Genomic DNA, 26281 nt, shown 5'->3' on the forward strand with positions numbered 1-26281 from the left:
TTTTTTTGTTTTTACGTTTTTACTTTGAGTAAAAGCAATCTCATTTCCTCGCCTAATTCCAGGGAACGCGAACGTTCCCTTTTTAAGGACAACTGTGTAATTAAATTCGATGATAAATATACGTCGACTCGTGTCGATGTCGAATGAAAAGAAAGGGCTATATGAGAAAATAGTAATCGAAAATAATCGTCCATATCTATATATTCGAATTTGTTGTACATTGAAAAATGTTTGTCCTCGTTGAATGTTCGTTGTAACGCGCCTCCGTTAGAGAACAAGAAATGATCTTTCACTTTCCGCGGTGGAAAAAAAAGATGCGCAATGCAAAACCTGTGTTTCCTTTCTTCGCTCGGCGACGAAGATAAAAAAAAAAAAAAAAAAAAACGTAACTTCTCTTCGCTCGGAATCCGGGGTACAGAATTTCTCTGCGCGGACCGGTGTATTTGACCCTAGATCCAGTCGATCAAATATGTCCCACGTGTCCGCTTTTCTGTACTTATTACTTTTTTCTTTTTTTTTTTAATTGTAACGATTATTATTATTATTTTTCTTTTTTTTTTATTCACACGCGAAGAAAATCAAGTGTCGTGACGTACACGACTTTTCGGAACGTACACGTTTCATAACAATTCCCAATGGAAAAAAAGATTAGTATTACTCGATACGATAGTTTTGTCTATATTTTCTACGTTTTAATATTGTTTTACATGCGTGCAAAACGTCCCTTTAGAAGAATACCACCGTGTCCGATGTATAAGAGATTCCTGAGCTAACAGTACTAATAGTTCGTAATGTCTTTAACGATTATCTTAAGTATTTCTTTTTTTTCTCTCTCTCTCTCTCTCCTCTGTTTTCTTTCTCTTTCTTTTCTTTCTTTTTAAATTATTGACGATCGATGTTGAGAAACATATGAACCTCAATCATATGGTACTTGTACAATGTTATATCTCCGTACGAGTATTTTGTACGATTTTTTATACAACTTTGTACGATCGAACGTGTTGTCTGCAGAAGAATTAACGAAGAAGAAAAAAAAAAAGATGAGAAGCGTTTAACGCTAATTTAAGAGTAAATCCGTGACTCGCGTGTCACCTTTAAATCTTGTTGCTTGCTATTTATTGATTTTAAGAACGATTTCATTTAATGAAATTATGTCATTGTAACGATGGAGTTGTGATCTATGAAAACGTGCAAATGCGAGATATTTTATAGATTTTTTTTTCCTCTCTCTCTTTTCTGTACTATAATGGTATTGTTTTTGAATGACAGCTTTTTACCAGTCATGAGAAGAATTTGTTCTAACTAGCATTTTTCTTTTTTTTTTTTTTTTTTTTAAACCAAAATAGACTAATGTATGTAAAACGACGGTGCAATATGCTACGAAACTGTTTAAAACTTTTATTCGATTATCTCTCTTGTTCTTTGAGCGATTCACAAAACCGTGAAATTGTAAAATGTGAAATTGTCTTTTAGCTCAAGAATCTCCTCATTTTGGCGACGTATTGGTACATATATATATATATATATATATATATATATATATCTTATTTTGTATATTTGTATAATCAACAATGGGGTACAAAAGAATCATCGTAGATCTAATTAAATCAAAGCCGTCACGAAAATTATCTCACTCCAACGATTCTTTTTTTCTTTTTTGTTTTGATATATATATATATATATATATACATATACATATATATATTTTTTGTTATTTGTATGATTGATTTTACATAGAGTATAGAGAGTTACAGTTGAATGCAATGATGAATATGCGGACTAAACGAAAGGGAGGATTTAACTTTAATCAAGAGAGAGAGTTGTACATAATATTATTATATATAATCCCAGCTAAGATCAAAAGAAATACCGATTCGTGATTTTAATTGTTTAAAATAGTAATCGAAGTCGACTGGTTCTAGGGTCGAACAACCAAGGTGTTAATATTAAATTAGTTAGAATCCTGAATTCTGAGAGGAGGAATAACGTTATACGCCCTGGAAGCCGAAGAAAAAATAACTCGTCGGCGATAAACGGAGCCTTAGCGGAGCCTATTACGTTTGTACAGAGAAGAGGAAAGCCAAGCAGAATCGTTTACTTTCGAATCGTTTCTTACTTACGCTAAACATAGGAAGGAAAAAAAATAAAAAATAAAAAAACCGATAACGATGAATTTTGTCATAATTCGTTGCACGTGTCCGCGCGTGAAAGAAACAAAAAGCGCGGATACATACAACGATTCAGAACACATACGTACATATATAAATATATAAATATATAAATAGTTTTATTATATTGCAAAGTGAAATAATACAATATTTAGCTACTGTATATAATGTAAAAGAAAAGCTGGTCTTGTAAGATACGGATTAAGGTGTTTTAATGTGCACATAGCCGCGTCATTGTCAATAATCATATTATTACGATTAATAATAATTACAGTTTTTTAAAAAAAAAAAAGAAGATAAATGTTGTTGAATCCCATTTTGTTTGATCTTTTAACCTCCTTTGCGAAAGTGTCTGCTGAAATTTTTTTTGAAAGGTGTTTGAAATATCCGGTGTTATGTAACTTTGTCTACTTCCACCAGAGAGCGCTAAGAGATCATTTCAATATCTTTGGGTGATAGGTCATCGAATCGTTGTTTCGGTCATAGCTTGATGCATTAAACGACAATTGTTTTACGAAAGATTCTTCTGTACGATTTCTACGTCAATTCATAAACTGTAACAAAATGAAACCTACTCTTGTAGCAGATGAAATGTTCCCAGAAGGTGCTGGATCTTACATCGAGTTAGAAGAGGTATATCGCAGATGAATAAGGTTATGTTTACTTCGGAATGTTTTTGTAGATAATTGTTATGTTTTTTTTTCAATTTTATATTTACAATTATGAATTTGTCAAAATTACTCTAGGTCGGGGGTAGTCGTTTATTGGTTGATTTAACTGCAAGTGAAAAGGCAGTGCACGCGGAGTTTTTCAATGGTAAACATTTTCATTCAAAATTAATCAATGCTGCTAATGTGACAAGTGCTATATATCTGTATGAATAATTACTCTTTTCTTTTAGATTTTGATGATTTATACGACGACGATGATCTTGAATAAAATTTCATAATTTTAGTAATGGCAATGATTGCACTAGTTACAATAATAAAAGGAAGAGAAACAACTTATGAAACTTTTCAATACAAAATATTTTCAGATATATAGAAATTGAAGTAAAAAACACGAGACATTTGTTTTTATAATTGCTTATGATAAATCTATCTTCATCTTTTATTTGAACTGACCAGATAACAATAACAGATTTACATAATACATATACGTGATCGTTATAAACAATTATAAAAACTAGAATTAAAATAATTTCCCTTATATTATATATCTATAAATTGTGTTCTGCTATATCAATTTATAGCCAAAAGTCAAGCAACAAAAGTGTGTCCATTAAGTGTGTGAGAAAGCAATTAAATACATAAAGGTAAAGAAAATTGATATACACAGTGCGATAACATTATTACAATTTATTATTTTTAGTTCGAAATTGAATCGAATGTGCGCCCGTTTATCCAGAATACCATTTTATCTCGGTATATTAGCTCGGGCGATATTAATTATAAACGTGCCATAAGAAAATGAGTACTGGTCATAATGTCTCGTACACATTAATATCGATATCATTGTAAAGATTATAATTTACAATACATAGATGCTAGTCATATAAACCTGTTAAGATGATGCACAATTAAAATAGCACCCCCGGTTTCAGTCGCGCCGCATAATCGTGGATCCTATCGATCGTCATGCATCGAGAGTCTCCTTTCTCAAACGAGACGTTCTGAAGCTTTTTTGTGTTTTATCCCTACGCGATTTGTTTCTTGCTTTTTTTTCTTATTTCTCCTTGGCCCCAATCGACATTTAATTCACTTTTTGACCATCCTCATTTTTCATTAACAGACTTTTATTAACGGTGACAACGAGGTTCCGTACTTGAGAAACCATCGACTACCGTTACTCGTTCGCATCTTGATTGCGCACAAGAATGACATTTTCGAGAGCGATATCGATAACGACCATGTCGAATACGCTGCTAACAGTGACAAGTATCCTGCGAAATGTACGTTTTTCATTGTTTCATGTGTTGAAAAGATTCCAAATTTAAATCCATACCATTGTAAATTACTCACCCTGAGTCCAGCCCCGAGAACATCGTTCGGAGTGCTAGTTAACTTCGAGATCACTATCGGCTTGGTCGTCTTGATCACTTTCTTCTTCCTCGTCTTCTTCCTCGGAATAATACTGCGAGGGTGGCGATAAAACATCCTCTGAAAGCGAAGTATGAGAAGATGAAGGAGGTCGAGAGCCTTCCAATTTTGTGTCCAGGTCTTCCATTGAGGTACTTGGTCCAGGAATGGTCACTGGGATAAACTTTTCCAAATCACCAGATGCTAGCTCTGAAATGGAACATCAGAGTGTAAAATTTGATACCAGATAGAGTATGAAACAACGATGTGAGAACTTGTTTCAACGTGTGAAACATACGTACGTTCCACGTATTTTTCCAGAGATTTTGGAACCATTAATTTAGCCTTCCGCAAGTTTTCCTCTGTGCATTCGCCCTTCTCTAAACCTGTTCAAACATCATTTCTCTTTAATTAACTAGACTGATAGATCCAAAGGAAAATATTAAATGAATTATTTACCGAAAGCTAAACCCATTTGCTTTAGAACTTCAATATCGTCATGAATTTCGAACTTATCGTTAAAATTGAACAGGTACTCGGTTCTGTAACAAATATCATTTGACGAAAATATAGTAAACATCGACAGCAAATTCTACGAATTTTCACTTATTTTCATCGTCATACTTGTCATTTGAAATGCTGCAATCTATGACAGTCTTTTTGCTAGTATTCACAATCAGGAATGGCAGCTGTATGGCAGAATTTGGTTTTGGTGGGCCACGCAGACTCTCATTGGCACGATTACGTTCCACCAAATTTTTAAAGGAGATATGCGAGAGAATCAATTGATGCAATTGTTGTGTCTTTGCTTTAATCCTCTCGATTTTCTTCTTTTTATCTTTCTCAAGTGCCAGACATTCCTGAAGAGAATTGGTTGGCAAACCTAACCACCTGATTTCTTTCTTTTCTTTTGAAATAATATTCATTGCCATTAAAACGTTCAAAGCATCATAGACACGTCTTCTAATATTTTTCTGATCATATTGCTATAAGACAAAAAATAAAACATCATTTTTGTTTGTACTGCTTTAAAAATGGGGAGAAACGAGTCAAATTATATACCTGATCTGTCAAAGAATTTATATGAGCAGGATTAGTAAATTCTCCAACAAGTTCATCCGCAACCTCGTTGTACGATGTCGTTCCCTTCTTTTTGACTTTTTCGCAAACTTTCATCGAAAAATGACGTAATCCCTTACCTACTTTTTCCGTTTTTCTTCGTTTGCTATCAAGAACAGTATAAAACATTAATTATAAATATAAGCACAAATAAAATATTCCATTAAAATGGATGAATCCTTACTCTGGTACAAAATCACCACCCTCAACATCTTGTCTTTTTCTAGAACCACTGTGATCCAATATTGGACTGATGTATGTTTTCCCACTTGCATCTTTCACAACTTGTTGATTACTGGATTGTTGTTGTTGCTGTTGTTGCTGCTGCTGAGATACTATTGCCTGTTTTATATCGCTCTGCACAACGTAATAAACAATTTTTAACGAATTCAAATTTCTGAAAGATAACTCGCTTAAACAAAGCATACCATTTGTGCAGATGTTAATTGTATAGTTTTGGTCAGTACAGGTTCACCAGCCTTGGTTGTTGCCAATTTTGTGTTCTGTAATGGTATTGTAACCAACCCTAGAATAATTATGAACAAAGCATTATTTTATTTCAGAATTAAATGATTAGATATTACATCAAGTAAACAGAATGTCCATTTCAACAGTGTTAGGTAATTGTCTTTCAAAATATTCGTTATTTGAAAAAATATTTTAAATTAATTTGCTATCTCGTTTGATATCTAAAATATTTTATGATGGATACAAATCTTGTCTAATTGGATGCATCTCCAGAGATTGCAAGGAAATTTTTATTTTTTAAAATAAAATATAACACATTACAAGACAAATTCATTGAACTGTAATATTTATTAGTCTTTCATTCTCATTTAGAAATGTCTTCTATGAACATCCACAAAACTTTCCTTGCCTTTAAGTGACCTTAACCTTGAAAGATCAACATACTACTACGTATCAACAGATTTATCTTACAGTGAATTATGTATCTAACTGAACAAAATATAATGAATACAAACTTCATTCAAAAAAGAAAAACACATTCAACTAGACAAAATTTATATCCATTATAAGATATCCTTTGGAAACAGAGTAAATTGTACTTGAGATATTTGTTTCATGTAATCAACACTTTAGGTAAAAGAGTTCAAGAAAAAATCTCTCTATATATAAGTAAAAATTTATATTAACAGTATTGAACATACATCATTGAAAAGAGAAAACACATAAAGAAAATATAATGTACAGGAATAATTGTCGAAGAAATTACTCACTTTGGCCAGGAGTTGAAGGACTCTGCAGACTGATAGTTCTAAGAACTTGTGCGTTAGATGACAAAACCTAAATATTAAAGACATCATTGAATTCAATGTTGAAATATAAAACTGAATTATTTTTATATAAATATTAATAAATTTTATATAAATATTAATAAAAATCAAATGACAAATAAAATTATTATAAATATATTATACCTGAGATTCTTGGCTCGGAGTCTTAAAGACTTTAAGGCCACCTGCATTTGTTGTACTGACGATACCACCCAATGCCTTATTGGCTGTACTTTGCACTACTTTTATTACTTGTGGATGACCTAAGATAATTAAGTTTTTTATTATTATTCTAATAGTCAAACAAGCAAGAAAGAAAGATAGAAAGAATCCAACATTAATATATGAATTCTTTCCAAGTTCAACAGTCGAATACTATAAGTGTAATATTACAACATCAAACAATAAAATGAATATGATAATTAATGAAAAATTTAAATATTTGACAAACTCAAACATCAAATACTGATGACCTAACAAAGACTTCTCAAGTTAGTACATCTTAATAACATTAAATAGAATCTTCAAACTTGACTACAGATATTAAAAAGCAAAGGTGATTTTTTTGACTGATCAAACAAGAGAAGCAAATACATTTCTATACAATCCAAGATGAAACGATTCGGAAGTAAATTAAGTTCTGTCTGTTTGGTAACGGAAAATAAAATAAAAATATCTTTCTATAAATTCGATACAGATATAGTTTGTAAAGGAACAGCACAAGACCAAGAAGAGCGTGGAAAAAGGAGAGTCAACATAGAATTGTAATTGGCAAGGGGCAAACAAAAAATGACAGGAATACAAGCATAGATCCAGGAACCGGGCGACAAACGCGAGACCAAGCGATCTTGAAGAAAATGAATGAAAATTAAGACATTATTGCCGAGGCAAGGCATGCTGATAATTGGCGCGCACTCGGCATACTCACCGTTCGCGTCATGTATGAGAAAGTTCATCGTTTTGTTTTGTTGCGTCATCCTCGAGGTTAGAATTCCGTCCCGGCGTCACCGACGATCACGACGATCGACCGAATGCCGAGTGAAAATAAAAAGATCATAGGTACACTCGCTAATCTTGGCTCGGTCTATCACCAAAATGGCGACTATGATATAGAACCATTTGAGGACAGAATTCAACGATATACCAATCAAAGAACGGTTCTACGGTACGCGTGAAAGTGAAAGCTACCTGTTTCTTTATTGTACTAACGCAACCATTCAATAAGAACGCTCGTTTACTTGGAAAAATATCGCACGAAAATCTAGCTTCCGCGTGCACAGTACAGAATAGAGACGAGCTTGGCGGCACGACAAAGTTAAACAGCTGATTGGTTGATTTCCCAGTCACGTGGCCCCTTCTGTTCCACGTTTATGGGCACTGTAATATCTGCAAGAAAAACCTGTTTCTAGTGCTACAAAATGCCAAACACCGTTGCCGGGATTTTGCTTTTCAAATTGGCAATGGCCCGTTTGTCGATACTTGTCCAATAAATGTTTTGAACCATAAACGCGTAGTAAATTAAAAAGGACACGTAATACGTTGCACAGTTGACTGTCACATCTATACACAATGATTAATTTCACTTGAATATTTTCTGTTTTTCCTTTTCAAAGTTTCCAATACATAAAAGTTTAAGAGTAATTGTTATTTTTTAAAGCAGAATTTCGTAGAATATCATACTCGATTGTTAATTAAATATAAATAAATTCAAAATTGAGGTAAGTATATTTTATACATTTTCAAGAAAATGTACCATCAAAATTTATACTCTGTTCGTTTAAAATGAATAAATACGTTGTGAAGGGTAAGAAATTTTCGCGCCATGATTCAATATACATATATACGTGTTACGTACGAAGTAATCCTAAGAAAATTTCTAACAATATTAAATGCTCAGAGTAATTGTGTAGTTTAAAATAACGTCAAACGTTTTTGGAATTTCTCACGACTGATTAATTCTTCAATGTATTTTTCGTTTCTTTTTCCTCAGAAAAATTATTTAACTACGTATAGCTGGAAGAAAATAGAATAAAAATTAGTTCATTCAAACAACAAGATCACGTATCAATTAAACGAATTGAAACGCGATTTTATTTTCAAAGCCTTCCAATTGGTTGAAATGAAAGTTTCTAGATAGCCAAGACCAATAATGTTTTTGCAGATTCGGCGTTAGTCGTGAAAGAATTTTGATAAGAGACGTCACACAGAATCGTGCAATTAGTCAAAAGTTTTTCAAAGATAAATAATTTATTTGCAGCGTTTCCTTTAAAGAAAGCTGTATTGCATTTGCACGGAATCGGAGTCTGTTTGTCAATACAATCGTCAGGATACAGTAACTCGTGTTTTCAATACAAAAATATTGAATTGAAAAATAGTTGCCTTATATGTGTGCTTTTAAAAGAATCGCATAGAATACTTTGAACCGAGGCTGAGGGTTCGTTCAGAGTCTGGCTGAATGGTAAGATTATTTTAAGGCTTTCGCAAGGCGATTGAAACGCTCAGGTTAAACGTTTTATTATCTTTATCGACGAACTCTCATCCCATTGCAAGTCGCAACTCGATCTCTGGTTTCTTTCGAATTTTCGTATCATATCATTCATCCTTTCTACAAACATACATAAAAATTTTATGTCGCTCTGTTGATCTCTCTCTTTCTTCTTTTTTTTTCTACCTGAATCTTTCTGTCGTCATTGTATCGTTGATCGACATGATACACGACCTCCATTTTTGTTGCAACTATTTCATTCGGCATATTTCTTGCAGTGTTTCCCCGATCCAATAAGTGATTTTTTTTCAAATCACTTCACGGATTTTGACTTCACGAGAGTCAGATCTTTTAGGTTAAATCGAATGTGCATTTTCGAAATAATAGAACAGGCACGAATTAGTATTTATAAAATCATGTTTGATAATAATAGGTCGTAGCCTGTAACAAATTTGACATTTACAACTATAGATATAACCTGAAGAAATATGTTCAGCGTAATTTATTGCGAATCCTCTGACATACATGAATAAAATATTTAATGGGAATACATGTTGCGAAAAATATCCTTGCATAAACGTATATACGAAAATTAGGATATAATTCTGTGATATGAACAATTCTATGCATAATCTTTTTTAATTCAAGATTTGGAGCAATTTACTATTGCAGCGATTAAATCACGTAATTTTTTTAGTCTGAATTTTACAAAATGTTACCATTCAGTTCAGTTTCATTGTATTCCGTTGAAATTGCATTTTTCAAATGGATTCTTTGTTTTTGAATTTATGCAATAGTTATGTATTTTGATAGTTTAATACTTTTATACCATAGTAGTACATATTATCTAATTATATTAATTACAGTTTATATAATCTATTTACCAAAGTAAGAGACCTAACATATTTTTTGTTGTTTCTATATATTCCACAAGGTCTGTACATTGTGAAAAACATGCCTCTGTTCGGAAAATCTCAAAAGAGTCCGGCGGAGGTGGTGAAAGCCCTTAAGGAGGCAGTAAATGCATTGGAACGTGGTGATAAGAAGGTAGAAAAGGTATGTTGTGAGGCTATATTTCGGTTTCTATGACGCAATACGTTAATTTTTAGGCACAAGAGGATGTCAGTAAAAATTTGGTACATATAAAAAACATGCTTTATGGGACAGCTGAGACAGAGCCTCAAGCAGATATTGTTGTTGCCCAATTGGCACAAGAATTGTATAATAGTAATTTGTTGCTTTTACTTGTGCAAAATCTTAGCCGCATAGATTTTGAGGTAAGTCCAAACATTTACAATATAATTAAAACATATTATGAATAAAATATGGATTATGAAATAATTTTCCAACTCCTAAAAATTTCCAATTTTTGTCTGTATTTTAAGCTATACCTTTATATATTTAGTAATGTGATATATTTCATCAGGGAAAGAAAGATGTTGCTCAAGTATTTAATAATATATTACGGAGACAAATTGGTACCAGATCTCCAACAGTAGAATATATATGTACTAAACCAGAAATATTGTTCACTCTTATGTCTGGGTAAGTTTTTTTTTTTTTATTTCGTAAAGTGTAATATTTTTGAAATATTGTAATTTATGAGTATAATAATTGCAGATATGAACACCAAGACATTGCTTTAAACTGTGGCACTATGTTAAGAGAATGTGCAAGATATGAGGCCTTGGCAAAAATCATGATCTATTCGGACGACTTTTACAATTTTTTCAGATACGTTGAAGTTTCAACTTTCGACATAGCTTCCGACGCGTTTTCTACGTTCAAAGTAAGCGATGATAAGCGCATGATATATCGTACTTAAAGTAAAGCATACTCTTGGTGTATCCGGTACGTTGATTTTTAGGAATTACTTACCAGGCATAAAATACTGAGCGCTGAATTTTTAGAAATTAATTACGATAAAGTTTTCTCTCATTATCAAAGGTTATTGAATTCAGAAAACTATGTTACGCGACGACAAAGTTTGAAACTGCTAGGGGAACTTTTACTCGATAGACACAATTTTACTGTATGTATAATTATTAAATAATAATTTTTTTACACGCATACATGTACATACATTTTCAAGAACACGTTAACGTGACAATCTTCATATTTTAGGTAATGACACGATACATTTCAAATCCTGATAATTTGAAACTCATGATGAATATGCTCAAAGAAAAGTCACGTAATATTCAGTTTGAAGCGTTTCACGTTTTCAAGGTATATTTACGTTATTCAGTAATCGTTATTGTTAATTAGATGTAAGAAATAACCAGAAAAATTTATTTACAACTTGTTAGGTGTTCGTGGCGAATCCAAATAAACCGAAACCAATCTTAGATATATTATTGCGCAACCAGGAAAAGTTAATCGAATTTCTGACGCGCTTCCACACTGATCGTTCCGAAGACGAACAGTTCAATGATGAGAAGGCGTATCTTATTAAACAGATTAAAGAACTTAAGTCTGTACATGAGAATTAAGTCCAAAATACAAGTTATTGCTACAGCTACCGTTAACTACTACTATTGAAGTCTATTCAGCTGCTGTTGCTACTGTTACACCATCACAGTCACTGATGTAGCGATCTACCATTATTTTCTTCCTATCTTTCTATCTTTTACTGTCCCTTTCTTTCACTTGTTATAGTTATCGTTGATCGATTCATAACGATTCGATTATTATTATTATTATTATTAATTATTATTATTATGATTAATAATTATTATTATTATTATCGCTATTACTTTTATTTGCGAGTAGTTCTGTAAATAAAGTTTTCGTTTAATTATGCATTATTGTATATTAACATAAAGCGATTTTATGCCACTTTCATATATTTCCACTGAATATTCAATTAAAGTAAATAACATTTAGAAGGAAAATATTACTTCGTGAAAGTAATTATTGTATTATTTGATGCTATCGTTATCGTGTTGCCTAATATTTTTTGTATTAAAGTTAATGTATTTTATATCGTAAAATATTGTTCAAGAGGCTAACAAATTTAATGTTTTAATTCAGAAATTTATAGAGATGTGAAAAAGACAAAGACTGTATTCATTATTGAAATTTCATAATTATTAAGTTACACGTTCGTCACGTTTGATAAACGGCATTATTGAAAATTACAGTGTTAATGAAGAAATTGAGGTATATATTTTTAATTAGGAAAGAACACGTTTGAACAGTAGGGGGCATCACATGGTATTTTGTGACAGCAATATCATGGCGGTCAGTTTAGGCTAGGCAATAGTGATCAGTATTGGTCAGAAAATCTACTATTTGTGTTAAGATTTTAATATTAATTTAATGAAATGAGTTAATATTTACTTGTAAATACGTAGCAACTTGGTGTTTCAGTGCAATTGTAGAATAAAAAGACTTAAACTTAAATGGAATTAACGAAAATTGAATTGAATTTGTATAATGTAAATTCAATGAAGAACGAAATTACATGAACCTCGTTCTAAGTCTGTGACGATAGCTGATATATTTGCTAGTAAAGAGTATGGAATAAATAAAAATGTTTGTAAAAGACCCCTGTGGGATCGTGTGTATCATAATTACGTATGTTGCTGTCTTCTATGCAGATTACGTCGTCGTACGTTGGGTTATCCTGCATAGTTTGCAAGACAGGTGCATTTAACAATATTCTATATCTATAACTTCTATTTATTCGTAGTTTTTATATTTATTTGTACGAAGTTGATTTTGCATAAATTTTATACCGATATGGATATGTGTACTTTCATCTCTTAATATTTTGATTTAACTTAATAAAATATTGTTAATGGGATGTATTTTTCCCTTTTTTTCATTTTATTACATTATCGCACTTCTCTTGTAATTACAAGTACAACTTCAAGAAATGCACTTGCAATAACTATTTACCATTTAAATTTGTGATTAATCTTATTTTGTATATTATTATGTACAGTTTGTGGGGTGCCTTTCATGTTGTGGCTTTCAACACTATTGTATTATTATTGATAATGTCACATTTGAAAGCAGTCTGCAGTGATCCTGGTGTTGTGCCACTACTCCAAAGTCGTATGGACTTTTCTGACATTCATACAGATAATCCAGAAACAAAAATTGAATGTGATGAAAGAGACAGTTGGACTGTTTGTACTAGATGCGAAACGTATAGACCTCCTAAAGCATGTCATTGTAGAATTTGTAAACGATGTGTTAGGAGAATGGATCATCATTGTCCATGGTATGCTATAATTTATAGGAATATCAAGAGTATTTATAACTTTAGAGCTTTAAATGAGATATTAAACTTTCTTACAAATTATGCAATTTATAACTACATTAATAATGGACTTTCATTTATTTATCTTTAATTATAATCTAGTTTTTAACTTTTAATTTATTATACTTTTATTATTTCGGTATGATAATATTAGGTAAATTTTCATTTCATACTATAATTTTTAGTAAATATCTTTTTATCAAATATTCACTAGTATGTTAAAAATGACATTATAATGACAACAAACTTTTGGTTTATGTACTTTAATGACATTCTTCTTTAACATTAAACATAATTTGTAATGTTGCTCAAAGGATAAACAACTGTGTTGGAGAACAAAATCAAAAGTACTTTATTCAATTTCTGGTCTATGTTGGAATATTGGCCTTCTATGCACTAGGCTTGGTGATAACTTCATGGATTTTAGAATGTTCTCGGTGCAGTAACGATATAGCTGTCAAACAGAGTCGCATGTACGTGTACCTCAAATATTTATTTTTTATTTAAAATAATAATTTTAATTCTAGTTACATTTCATTTTATACCAAAGTTTTATTAATAGATAAAAAGCATTCTGAAAGAAGATTAAACAATCAATAATCTTTTCTTATATGATATTTAAATTTGCATATAAAGTTTGCTTAAATCTAAAGGTTATTTAATATATAAACAGGAATATGTTGTCAGAAAAACAATGATATTAATCAAAAAGTTTTTTCTGCAGCTTACACTGTGTTATATTGGTATTGGAATCAGCACTGTTTGGCATGTTTGTCATCGCAATGCTGGTAGACCAATTTCAAGGTATCCTGGGAGAAGAAAACATAATGGAATATATGCAGAATAATCATCATTATAAAAGAAACAGTTCACGTACATTGGTTTTACTTTCTCAGGTTTGTGGTAAGAGTCATCCAATTTTATGGATGTTCCCTTGCCAAAACCCGCCGCGTTATACTTTCCGAAAAGATGCGTACCTGATAGATCACGAAGTTTAGATAAATACTTAATCGCATATTGAGATACGAATGCTTTCTTATGGCTTTGCTTGCCATAAATATTTTTTTATACGTTTAAAAAAAGTTTCCATTATTTAAATGCAATTTCTTTGGAAAAAGGAGATATTGTATGTTATAAAATTTGGAAAATGAAAAGGAAAGACTCTTATGTTATAATTGTTTAATTAAAATACTTAGGGGTTATTAAAAATTTTTTGTTTTTATTTCAAATTAAAAAACTTGCAGCATTTAAATTTTTTACTTTTTTTATTTTTTAGTAAAATTCTTTTTTAAACAATTTTATTAAGTTACAAATATAAAAAAAAAAACAATATAGAAAGGAAGACATTTTAAATTTTTATTTTACAAATTTTATATTATTACTGCTGAATTGTTATTTAATTCTTATTAGATTATATCCAAGTATATTTCAAGATAAATTATTAAACTAATATATTTTTTTAATATTTGTTCACGAGTCATTCCATAACACATTAATTAAGTCTAAATATACTTGCAAATTTAATACTCAAGTATTATTAAATATATTGAATGTAATATTAATAAATGACTATTTAACAAAATCTTAGTAAAGCTTGCAGGATTGCGCATGTAATCGAATTTGTCAGTATATCTTTCATAAAAATTTTGTGAATGCATATATTTTATGAAATATTCCAGTATATTTACAAAATTCAATACTACTCTTCAATTCAATAATACTAGTCTCCGATTTTTTGAAAATATTAATAAAACTCATTTGTATTTAGATTGTGCAAAATGTATATCTTTTTTATATTTATATGAAATCAGTATATATAAAAAAAAGTATTATTTTTATTCAAAAAAATTTATTGAAGATATTTTTTAAAGACAAGCAGCCATTAAACCAGCGACATTTTCGAAGTCTATTTTTTCTGTAATATTTTTTGTTTTAATATTTTCATCCTGATTAGCGATAAAAATAATTGATTTACTTTCTTCTTTCCATCCATATTTTTTTACCCAATGTTTTAATGTGGTATCTGAAATAAATTGTTTCATTAGTAAATTTGTATTTATACAATGTTTTAAAATAGTCTAATAATTTATACTTAAAAAGAAAATTCTTAAATTTGTATAAATATTATATAATACTGATAAGTAAAACATATTTGATTCATTGTGTTTAGTTTATAAATTCGTATTAAGTTATCTCAATGGATTTGTTATTTAAAATAATTATTTTACCTGACATGCTGTTTTTTTGACAGAATATTGTTTTGTAAATATTTTTATAATTCTTTTCTAACATATTGAAAATATATAGAAATGTAACTTTACCATCAACACCTCCAAGAAGTTGTGCTAAAAGATTTTTATCTATTGTTTGAAATGTAATTCCTACTACATGGCAAACAAATTTTCTTATAGAATCTTGAAATCCTACAATTCTGTCACAAAGATCGGACATAGAAAGAACTCTATCCCAAAAATGTTGGAAGTTACACTGTTCTAAAATGTCTCCCAAATACATGATTTGATTAATAGGACTTTCTTGCATCTGTAAAAAATTGTACATTTATTAATCAACTTATGTATTAATTATAAAAGGTAGATGACTAGCAAAATATTTATGTAAAAAATGTAAATGAGAAATTACATATATTTTATATGAAATAATGTTTTATTACGTATATTTGAGTTTTTTAATTAAGGTTATGCTTGATTAATATTATAATCGTAAATAAAAACATATTAATATTAAATATATTTTTGATAAGAACATAACAACCAAATTGATAACTTACAATTCGTTCGCTGAGAAGGCATTTACAAAGTACGAAATCGGTATGAGGAAGATTTGTTAGAGCTTTCAACAATATTTGACAAGTGATATCCATGTTAAATCTATGTGGATTCAATTGATACAGTTTCAAGACTGCCAAATTAGCCTCCAAGTCATACGCATTCTCTCTTGATTGTATTTCAACATATTTTTCTAAAGTTGCTAAATGATCTGGATTATATCTGAAATTTTTGATCTTCAATTAAAATACAAAAAAAGATATGTACTAATATTTGATTTTATGTATGATTGTAAGGTACTCTTCACAATAATAATATGAATAAAATTTTATGGTAAAATCATTGCCAATAATTAAAGTTTGAAAAAAAAATATATTAAATTTTCAAGAGTATTATTCTGTATCATTAAAATAAACCACGCATAGAAGAATGAACTAAACTATACTTTCAAACAACGAATAATGCACCTTTCAATGCCTTTTAACATTCCAGCTACGGTTTGTCGCATCGCTTCGGCCATTGTTACAAGATTATTCCCTTAATCACTTATCACAACTTAAATAGCAGATTGTTTCTTAATTTGTCTAAAATATATTCTACTAGGTTAGGAAATGTAATCTCATTCACACGATATGACAGAGATCCCACAAGGTTGCCAAATTTGATAACATAAACTAATACCAACCTACACGCATACTTTCAGAAAAGAAAATTCACCTGCTCCATTTCAATTTTGAACACGAGAAGCAATAGTAAAGCCATTTCTCTGCACATAACAATATTACATTTTCACACGCGTATAAATACGTCAGTATATTTGTATTATATACATTAAATCAAGCAACTCTTTCAAGTTGTTAACGAATCACTTATCGTTTGTATGAAGCTTTTCATTTTTACATTACAGTTGAAAGAAGAATTTAGCATGCATGTTCATGTTAAGTCAATGCTCCTTTAAAAGGTATGAATTTAATTAAGGAACGTTCTTACGATCGATATTTCTAAATGTTATACTTCCGAATTTTATATATAATCAGCATTTGTGTGTATTTGCCATTTTCATCATCTGTATTTTATTTCTATATTGTACATTGGAGGTTTCAACGTGCTTCGCCTGAAATCGAAGGTGGTTCGATTTGTAAAAAAAAAAAAAAAAAAAAAAAAAAAGACAGCGAAGACAGAAGAATTTCGAATGACTAATGACGGCCGCGTGTGTCGGCGTCGCGTCTATTCTTCTTCGTGGTATTCTCTCCACGCGATGGTGAACACGAGCGCCTCGTGTCGTGCCCTGTTGTTGTTCAGGGTGCAAGCCTAGAGGAGAGTCCTCGTGAAGAAGATTGCTTTCCTCTTCGTCGTTTTCCAGCCGTGCCACCGTCGCGCCGCGTTGGTACTCTATTAGGTGACGCTTTATGTTCGTGGGTTCTTAGGTTGATGCATGGATTGCAAGTCCGGAGGGAATCGCGTGCGCTGAGAAAGAGAGGATTCGCATGTACCGAGACGTGTGCAAATCGGACGTGTGTGAATTTCGTTCGAAATTTATTGTACTGTAGGCTTGCGAAATTATGTTAAATGAAATTGTTCTCCTTTATTTTTTTTTTTTGTTTTTTTTGGGGGGGGGGAGGGGTCAATATTGGGACCGTGAACAGTTGCAGACGACGAAATCGTCATTTCGTGAGTTGCAGTGTAATTGTAATACTACGTCTATCGTAATTGCGCCGACAACAAAATATATGTAATTAAACCTTCAAGTTTTCTTTCGTAGTCGCAGCATAAAGAAGAGATCGTAATTTTATGATGAATCTCTTTATCTTTATCGTGATCTAGGTGAACAGAATACTGATGAAAGAATATATTAAACGATACCTTGAAATTATTCTCGTTCATAATCACAGTGTTAAAATAACAATAATAAAAAATGCAGACGACGAATGAAATCGTAATTTGTAGAATATTGTATTCATTATGATCACGGTCGTGTCAGATTCTCTGTATTTTATAAAATTGAAGAATCTAGACGAACAAAATGGCGACGAAAAAAAAAAATATATTAAACGAGATACTTGAAATTTTTTTCTATCACAGCCGCAGTGTTAAGATGAAAAAGTGGCAGAGAAATTGATACATGTAACGAATAAAATCGTCGACTTTGTGATGAATTCGAACTGCCAATTCGTAATTAATTGCTGGAATTCAGACACATGCGGGAAGTATGTTCGGGATTTCTGATAAAAATAAGCGGCGCGTGTGCTTATTGGCGTTCGGTGCGATTAATTCAGCGAGCGAAAGGATTTCCTTTTCGATTCGTGTTTCGTTTGTTTCCACGTTGCGTTCGATGATTGTTACAACGCGTATATGTAAATTTCGCGCGAGTAGAACGCACGCGTGTAATATTGGAAAGAACGAGAACGAGAGAAAGAGAAAGAGGAAGAAGGAGAAAAAAAAGAAGAGAATACAGGATTGTAGTTTTCTGCCAGTCTGTAATGGAATATCGCCGAGCTCTCTCTATGAATAGTTATGGCTTGTTTCGCATAAATTAGACTGGTAGGAATTAATAGCTAATTCACCAGCTTTTCAATTATCGTCGAAGCGAGAATTCAGTAGTACGTGGAGCTTATAAATATGGAGAGGAAACATTGTTGCTCCCAAATGAATGCAAATTTTACGGAAATAACAACTAATTTTCTTCACGACACTGAATCTCCGTTAATTCGTTCTTTCTTCACCCTTTTGTCTTTTCTTACTCGGCCGAAGATCTTTAGAAAGATTTTCGAATTTTTCTTTGGCTCTCAGTAGGCCCTCCTGGTGGTTTTCGTTCGCAATTTTTCCAATTTCTCTAGTACAACTTTGATTCTGCAAGGAAATCATCAAAATTATCATAAATTACTTTGTTCAGAAATTCGGAAATGAGTAGTCGTTCTCCGTAGAAACATTCCTGAATTACAATTTATAATTTTTTCTTTGAAAATTAAATAAACTCTATAAATTCCCCCAAACGTTAATCCTCCGAGAATTTGATCCGCATTAAAGTATCGTACCGATAATCCGACGTTCTTAAGGTGTTTTCCTACTGGACATACTTAATTAGTTTTCCTGTATTGCAGTTCCTTATAAATGAGACAACGTATTATACATTTTGAAAAATGAACGTATTCTTAATTTTAATATTAAAACTTTCAATAATTTTAACAACATTTGAAAGATTAATCTCCCAAAGTAATAACAAAAAAAAAAAAAAAAAACGGAAAAAAGAAAAAAAAGATGTGACCCGCAAAGTAATTCTTAATGCGGTTCCCGCGCCACTTCCCGCACATCCTCCGGTCATTGGGGATGCTCCCCTCTGCCGTGCTGACCGTTAACGAGCAATCAAACCGCGCGTGCACGCGCGCGCATGCAAGGTACAAGAATTAGTTACGCAAAAAAATTTCCTGTTTCGCGAAAAGAATTGCAGGACACGTGAGGGCCACGTCACACGCCGGATCGTCGTCCTTGGAGGTCGAAAAGAGATCATTCCTATCAAACTTGTTCCGCGAGAAACTCTCGCCGCTACTAATTTCATCTTTCAGGCCAGCAAACGTATTGCACGACTGTCTCAAGACGTTTCGAACGTTTTCTTCTTCTTTTTTTTTTTTTTTTTTAGGTAGCTCTGTTCAATTTCCATAGATCGAGGAGTGATCTTTATCCATTCGGCAGATGCCTCGGGATTTGTGTGAGTTAATGTCGATCATCCTGATGATCTATATTACGGAGTGTACCCAGAACGGATGTAGCGATAGATCGGTGTCACGTGAACCCTCCGGATATACTAGCTTCCTAGTCTTGCTCACCTACTTTGTCGCGCTCTTTCATTTCGCTCAGAAAGCGCAGAAACTTGCTCGTTTTCACGGGTGGCGAGGGCAACGACAAAGGTGATAAACGCGATAAACGGGGGAAAATTCGGCCAGCTGCTCGAAATCGCCACGCTTCCGCAAAATGTGAAAAAATTGTGGAAGCGTCGCGAGCGTCGGAGACCAGAGCAATTGAATAACACGTTCAAGTTCTCTCCTTGCAAATAATGTCTTTCCTTTTTTCTTTCTGTTTCAAGGCTCTACTGTTCAATTGATCGGGAAAGAGGCAGCCAACCAAACGTTACGGTCGAAGCATTTTATTACATTCTTTTAGGAAGCATCTCGTTTTCTATTATCAGTTGCGCTGCAATCGACGAGGGAAATTAATTGAGCCGCGCGAGCTAGAATCGAAGGATCGCCGATAGAAAATGGATACGTGGATGTAGACGTGGCGAAAAAGAGCGACGATAAAAGAGCACAGGCATCGCCGGGATAGCCGTCAACTTGATGATGATATACTGTTGCGATCTTGGTGACCCTCTTTCTCCTTGTTTTCCTCGTCCCCTCTCGCTCCGTGTGGGCGCAAGCAGGCACGAGCAAGCGCGCGCGGAATAAACGCGTGACACCGATGCAAACGGCAAGGGTGGTGGACTGGGGGGGAAAAAAAGGAAAAGGGGGATCCCCCGATTTCGTACCCCCCGATATTTCAGCTAGTTCGCCGTTGAAAGTGAACTCCCGATTCCAGTTCTGAGCGGGCCGGCCGAGTATTCGCATCGTTGCCCTTAGATTGTGCACCGTCGATCGGGACGAGCAGGAAAAAGAAAAAAAAAAAAAAAAAAAAAAAGAAAAAAAAGTTGAGAGAAAAGAGGAAAACCAAGGGAGGAGAGAACGTACAGCGGTAGCAGTTCTCGTCGTTCGTGTAGATCGCGCGTAGTAATCGATGATCGTAACTAACGCGTTGCTAGAACCACCAGGATCGAGAGAACCCCGTTAGCTCTTGATCGTCGAGTATCACTTTTGCCGGGCTCCTCCCCCCGTCGAATCGAAGTGTTACAGCCTATTTTTTTTTTTCCGGCTTCAAACTCTGAGAGAGAAAGAAAGAGAGAGAGAGAGAGAGAGGACTCTGAGATGGCGCCTGTTCGACCTAATCGAGCTGTTGCGTGAAGAGATCAAGAGTGTGCTGTGCAGTGCATAGTCTCCGATTCTGTCCCCCCTCCACCCCCTCCTACCGGAGGAAGTTCCGCTAACATCGGCTAACTATTCGTATCCTTTCGCGCGTATCCTTACCGTTTACCCGTTCGTATCTCGCTTAGCTAACCGGAAATTCGCAAGGAGGAAGAGACGGTGGCCACGGAATCGTTAAGTGTCGTGAGACCGATAATTGACCGCAGTTAGGTTTGTATTGAAATTAACATTCTTACCTCGCCCAATTGTCCTGTTGCCAAAAAAAAAAAAGGGAAGAAAGTAAAAAACGAGACGACGTTTGGGGACACGTGCGGACACGTGCGGAGCGTCATTGACCGAGAAAAAAAAAACGAACGTTCGAACGGCGGAAGAAAGAGCGGACGGAGGAGGAGAGATTTAGGCGTGAAACCGATTAATCCGTAAGGGAGGAATTCAAGATCATAGCAATGTCGGTTATGCGGAACAGCGCATTCTCGGCTAATTAGAATATAGCTGTTTTTTATGAGCGTGGAAGAGGAAGAGGGAGCCGGGCAATGGATGATCGGCCGCGTAGGGGCCAGGGAGGCTGAGCTTTGGGGGAACGCGCACGGGCTCGGATATTCATTACAGGGTTCCCCAGCCGGACATTCGTATTTAACCGGATCGCATCGATGTTACTTTTACGCCTTAATTTTCTTCTTATTGATTCTGACCTCAGAAACTGCGCCCGTCGACGCACCACGGACGGGGACAAACCGAGTTCTCCAGAAGAGTTCTTTCAGAATTCGCCGATACGTTGTTATAACGTTCCCTTTGTTAGAACGTCGTTCCTGCTGCATTCGTTTACTCTTGATTTTCGTTGAAATATTCAATAACTTTCTTCTACGCTACGATAGAAGAGAAGACGAAGTAGAATGTTAAATTCCAGTTCACAGGTCGGTGATTCGACTCGTTTCGCGCTGGTATCCTTGAATTTCGGCGTGTAATCGCTTCCCGTGAATTTTTTCCACGCGACGAGACGCAAATCGTGTCCGGTTTCCGGCGACGAGAAAAAAACTCGGTCAAACTCGTTCTCCGCAAAACTACGTCCTATCGGCAAGTCCTTGAAACGTCTAAGAGGCGCGAAGAACTAGACAGAATACCTCGTACAAAATTAACATACGACTGAATGTTAAAAAAAAAATTGTAATATGTTTCATTGTCGACAGAAACACTGTTATGTCTCCGTGGTAGTTCCGCGAGCCAGTGCAGGAATACGCGCGCGCGCGCGCGAAAGAGAGGAAGAAAGAGAGAGAGAGAGAGAGAGAGAGGTCATCGAAAAACGAGAGGGCAGAGTTTTTCACCGGTGAACAGAATACACATCGTACAAAATGACGGAAGCATCGAGGGAACCGGAACTCGCCGATCCCGAAAGCCCTGACAAAACCGCGTTGAATTTAACGTCCACGTCTAACAAAGGAAAGCCACTACCAGAACGTGGTACATGGAGCACCAAGCTAGATTTCATTTTGAGTGTGGTAACTTCTATCAATTGCAATGATCCGCTTGCTCGTTCGTTTCTCGTTAGTCGTAACGTATGTATTAATCTGTACGTTCAATCCAATTCGAAAAAAAGGTTGGCCTGGCTATTGGTCTGGGGAACGTCTGGAGATTTCCGTATCTCTGTTACAAGAACGGCGGCGGGGCATTTTTAATCCCATACTTCTTGACGCTGTTTCTCGCTGGGATTCCAATGTTTTTCATGGAGCTAGCCCTCGGTCAAATGCTCACCGTTGGCGGCCTCGGTGTCTTTAAAATAGCGCCGCTTTTCAAGGGTATCGGATACGCCGCCGCTGTCATGTCCTGTTGGATGAACGTTTATTACATTGTCATTCTCGCCTGGGCCATCTTCTACTTCTTTATGTCGATGCGCAGCGGTTGGTTTAATTGGACATGTTTCATTTCACGTTGTGTAGCTTGTAATTTGGAAAGTATATCGACTCTTCATGTATATTCAATCAGAATTGCCGTGGGGAAGCTGTAATAATTATTGGAACACGAAGAACTGCGTGAATCCCTACGACAGAGATTCGCTGTTGTGTTGGAATCAAGTTACCAAACACCACAATTACGTTAAAGTATGTTCCGTCAACGACGTCAATATGACAATCTCGGAGCTCACCGATCCGGTGAAAGAATTTTGGGAGTAAGTTCAATTAACAACGATATAAAATGCAATCCTTCGATCGTGTAAAATGCTATCTTTCCTTTTTTTCTTTTTCTTTTTTCTTTTTCTCTTTTCAGACGCCGAGCACTTCAGATCAGCGAAGGCGTGGAGTACGTGGGGAATATTCGTTGGGAGCTAGCTGGTACCCTCCTTCTGGTTTGGATCCTCTGCTACTTTTGCATTTGGAAAGGTGTCAAGTGGACTGGGAAGGTGGTGTACTTTACATCGTTGTTCCCTTATGTTCTGTTAACGATTCTTCTGATTCGTGGAATTACATTGCCCGGGGCCATGGAGGGCATCCGATTTTATATCAGTCCAAATCTTTCCAAACTGAAAGAATCCGAGGTAAACGCGATACGTTGCAACTGCGTTGCAACAATCATTTTTCTCTCGACGATCAAGAAACAAGACATTTTTGATGTTTAGTTCAATAACTTGTCGAATGCTTTGCAGGTATGGATAGACGCTGTTACTCAAATTTTCTTCTCGTACGGGCTAGGCTTGGGCACATTAGTGGCTCTCGGTAGTTACAACAAATTCACGAATAACGTTTACAAAGACGCGTTAATCGTTTGTTCGGTGAATTCGTCGACGAGCATGTTCGCCGGTTTCGTCATATTTTCGGTGGTTGGCTTCATGGCCCACGAGCAGCAAAAGCCTGTCGCAGAGGTCGCCGCTTCTGGTCCAGGATTGGCTTTCCTGGCTTATCCCTCTGCGGTTCTTCAGCTTCCTGGTGCGCCCCTTTGGTCTTGTCTCTTCTTCTTTATGCTCCTTCTCATAGGTTTAGACTCTCAGTTCTGCACCATGGAAGGATTTATCACTGCTATGGTGAGTAACAGTCTCCAATATTTGATAAACGATTTCCAATTTCTCACCTCTTGCTTATGTTTCAAATTTAAGGTGGACGAATGGCCGCAGTTGCTCCGCCGGCGCAAGGAACTGTTCATCGCGATTGTTTGCGTACTTTCCTACATCATTGGATTGTCTTGCATCTCGCAAGGTGGCATGTACGTCTTCCAAATCTTAGATTCGTACGCGGTGTCCGGATTCTGTCTTCTCTTCTTAATTTTCTTCGAGTGCATCTCGATAAGCTGGGCTTTCGGCGTCAACCGATTCTACGACGCTATAAGAGACATGATAGGGTATTATCCTCTCATGTGGTGGAAACTATGTTGGACTGTCACCACCCCCATGATTTGTGTCGTAAGTCTATCTTTGATTTCACTTGAGTGAAGAGCTTTCAATTTAAACAGAAGCACACCAACGTTCGTTGTCATCTTCAATCTCTGAAACTATCAACAGGGCGTTTTCATCTTCAATCTCGTACAATGGACACCTGTAAAATATTTAGACTATGAGTATCCATGGTGGTCGCACGTGCTTGGCTGGATAACGGCTTTATCCTCGATGCTTTGCATACCTGGTTATATGATTTACGCTTGGATGACAACACCGGGTGACAGGTCCACGGTAAAATCAAATAGACTTATTGTTCCTTCGAGATTTCACGAGTTGAAACGTTTTAACGATTCTTTATCGATCTTTCATTCTGATTGCATGATTCTGTTTAGAAATACAAGTTGTTAGTGCGGATAGAAGACGACGTGACAAGTCTACGAATGAAAATGGGTCAGCCGTCAGTCGAACTGACACCACTTTAACTGCCACGGATTCACTTTAATCCCAGAAGGGATTTTATTGTTTCAACACTTGATACTTTCTAATTGTCATTAATTTAAACGATCCAACGACAATGTGTTTGACGTCACTATCTCGGAGTAATTTTCTTTATAAAAATTACTTCCTCCCGTTCGTTCGAAAAGAAAAGGACTTCTGTTGTGTTCCTGTTTATCAAAGAAATTCGTATATTATTTAAATGAACTCCTTTTTTTTTTTTTTAAATCGTCTAGATGATAATTTGTTAGATTCTTATTGGAAGGAGGTTCGCATAAAATACGAGGCAACTAAAGTGTTCAGAATTGTATCTAGTTTCTAGCGTTAAGTACGTTTTAGCATAATTTAAAGTACACGAAATTTCTTAGCACACGAATAGTTCGTAAAAAGTGCATTTAGGATGCTGTTTTGTAATTCTTGAAATCGAAGATTCGAAGATTAGAGAAATTTCCAAGTACTTTATAAGTGTTCGAAATTCTGAAACTATTTGTTGTGTTAGCCTGGTTACAGATTTAGCTGCTAACTTATCTATTTTAACAATATCGGACGTGTACCATAAACAAAAGTTATTGCACATTTTGAATTTAATTACAAAGTACACATATCTACGCTGCCATAATTACTATATATTTTGCTGCTCAATTGACCGTTTGTTTAAAAGATATGTCAATTTCCCCGTGTTTCTGCAGAAAATGTATGTGCAAATTCTATTCTTAATAAAAATTGTAGATTTGCGTAGAAGAAATATGGTAGTAGATATCCATTATGAATAGAGAAACAGTAATTATTAATATATACTCAATTAAGCCGAGAGTTATTTAAAAATTGTTTTTACAAAATCCATAGTATATTTAGTTGAAAATTATTATAACTAGTTATTTTAATAATATCTATTGTATCTATTGTTATATACGTTCTACATATTTTCCTTTTAGCAAATACAACATGCAAAATAAGAATTTCATTCATATGAGGAGAGACAAATTAAGGGAAAAATCTGTATGGTAACATTTTTGGTAAATAAAGTTAAGTATTAAAAAGTTGTTTAGTTTTTGTTAGTATATATATTTTTTATATTGTCATTTCCAACAATATAAAAATTGTATTAAATATTTATTTGATGAAACATAAAATTACCCCTGCAATGCAAATAAAAAGAGCCATGAAATATATAAAATGTAGTAAGGGTATGTAACGACATACAAGATATAT

General features: G+C 34.2%; 6 protein-coding genes and 1 long non-coding RNA gene across 13 annotated transcripts; 4 read left to right on the forward strand and 3 right to left on the reverse strand.

The window, feature by feature from the left end:
* The first annotated feature begins 2601 nt into the window (after positions 1-2601).
* Positions 2602-3727, forward strand: LOC122532938 (COP9 signalosome complex subunit 9). The gene is made up of 3 exons (XM_043662156.1): positions 2602-2801; positions 2915-2984; positions 3070-3727. The coding sequence occupies exons 1-3, from the start codon at positions 2733-2735 to the stop codon at positions 3105-3107; spliced, it is 177 nt and encodes a 58-aa protein (XP_043518091.1). The 5' UTR covers positions 2602-2732; the 3' UTR covers positions 3108-3727.
* On the reverse strand, positions 3512-7983 carry LOC122532934 (transcription factor Dp-1). Its single transcript, XM_043662148.1, has 11 exons — positions 7589-7983; positions 6805-6923; positions 6604-6670; positions 5794-5891; positions 5550-5722; positions 5309-5471; positions 4871-5232; positions 4706-4788; positions 4549-4632; positions 4190-4456; positions 3512-4110 (listed from the first exon to the last, which is right to left on the reverse strand). Exons 1-10 carry the CDS (start codon positions 7635-7637, stop codon positions 4224-4226), a joined length of 1431 nt encoding a protein of 476 aa, XP_043518083.1. The 5' UTR covers positions 7638-7983; the 3' UTR covers positions 3512-4110; positions 4190-4223.
* An 840-nt stretch (positions 7984-8823) lies between these two features.
* Positions 8824-11947, forward strand: LOC122532913 (protein Mo25). Of its 6 annotated transcripts, none has more exons than XM_043662099.1 (8): positions 8824-9118; positions 10080-10192; positions 10255-10422; positions 10572-10690; positions 10766-10934; positions 11013-11177; positions 11270-11374; positions 11455-11947. In XM_043662099.1, exons 2-8 carry the CDS (start codon positions 10100-10102, stop codon positions 11635-11637), a joined length of 1002 nt encoding a protein of 333 aa, XP_043518034.1. In that variant the 5' UTR covers positions 8824-9118; positions 10080-10099; the 3' UTR covers positions 11638-11947. The 6 variants fall into 6 exon arrangements, with proteins under 6 accessions (XP_043518034.1, XP_043518032.1, XP_043518030.1 ...); XM_043662097.1 differs by having other exon boundaries at positions 8825-9118; positions 10080-10201; XM_043662095.1 differs by lacking the exon at positions 8824-9118 and adding an exon at positions 9526-9547 and having other exon boundaries at positions 10080-10201.
* Positions 11948-12296: 349 nt separating this feature from the next.
* Positions 12297-14413, forward strand: LOC122532914 (palmitoyltransferase ZDHHC3). 2 transcript variants are annotated; one of them, XM_043662102.1, is made up of 4 exons: positions 12297-12758; positions 13095-13376; positions 13730-13888; positions 14140-14413. In XM_043662102.1, exons 1-4 carry the CDS (start codon positions 12727-12729, stop codon positions 14411-14413), a joined length of 747 nt encoding a protein of 248 aa, XP_043518037.1. In that variant the 5' UTR covers positions 12297-12726. The 2 variants fall into 2 exon arrangements, with proteins under 2 accessions (XP_043518037.1, XP_043518036.1); XM_043662101.1 differs by having other exon boundaries at positions 12302-12793.
* Positions 14414-15244: 831 nt separating this feature from the next.
* On the reverse strand, positions 15245-16871 carry LOC122532915 (eukaryotic translation initiation factor 3 subunit K). The gene is made up of 4 exons (XM_043662104.1): positions 16669-16871; positions 16204-16423; positions 15737-15956; positions 15245-15438 (listed from the first exon to the last, which is right to left on the reverse strand). Exons 1-4 carry the CDS (start codon positions 16719-16721, stop codon positions 15281-15283), a joined length of 651 nt encoding a protein of 216 aa, XP_043518039.1. The 5' UTR covers positions 16722-16871; the 3' UTR covers positions 15245-15280.
* A 3889-nt stretch (positions 16872-20760) lies between these two features.
* LOC122532909 (sodium- and chloride-dependent GABA transporter 1-like) lies at positions 20761-26109 on the forward strand. Its single transcript, XM_043662092.1, has 9 exons — positions 20761-21420; positions 22398-22706; positions 22805-23105; positions 23191-23374; positions 23473-23740; positions 23849-24223; positions 24296-24598; positions 24698-24865; positions 24967-26109. Exons 2-9 carry the CDS (start codon positions 22560-22562, stop codon positions 25054-25056), a joined length of 1836 nt encoding a protein of 611 aa, XP_043518027.1. The 5' UTR covers positions 20761-21420; positions 22398-22559; the 3' UTR covers positions 25057-26109.
* On the reverse strand, positions 24467-24939 carry LOC122532912. The gene is made up of 2 exons (XR_006307605.1): positions 24816-24939; positions 24467-24731 (listed from the first exon to the last, which is right to left on the reverse strand). It is a non-coding gene; the product is annotated as an uncharacterized LOC122532912 (long non-coding RNA).
* Positions 26110-26281: the final 172 nt, after the last annotated feature.

Source organism: Frieseomelitta varia, unplaced genomic scaffold (assembly GCF_011392965.1).
Source record: "Frieseomelitta varia isolate USP_RPSP 00005682 unplaced genomic scaffold, Fvar_1.2 scaffold_483, whole genome shotgun sequence".
Lineage (NCBI taxonomy): Eukaryota > Metazoa > Arthropoda > Insecta > Hymenoptera > Apidae > Frieseomelitta > Frieseomelitta varia.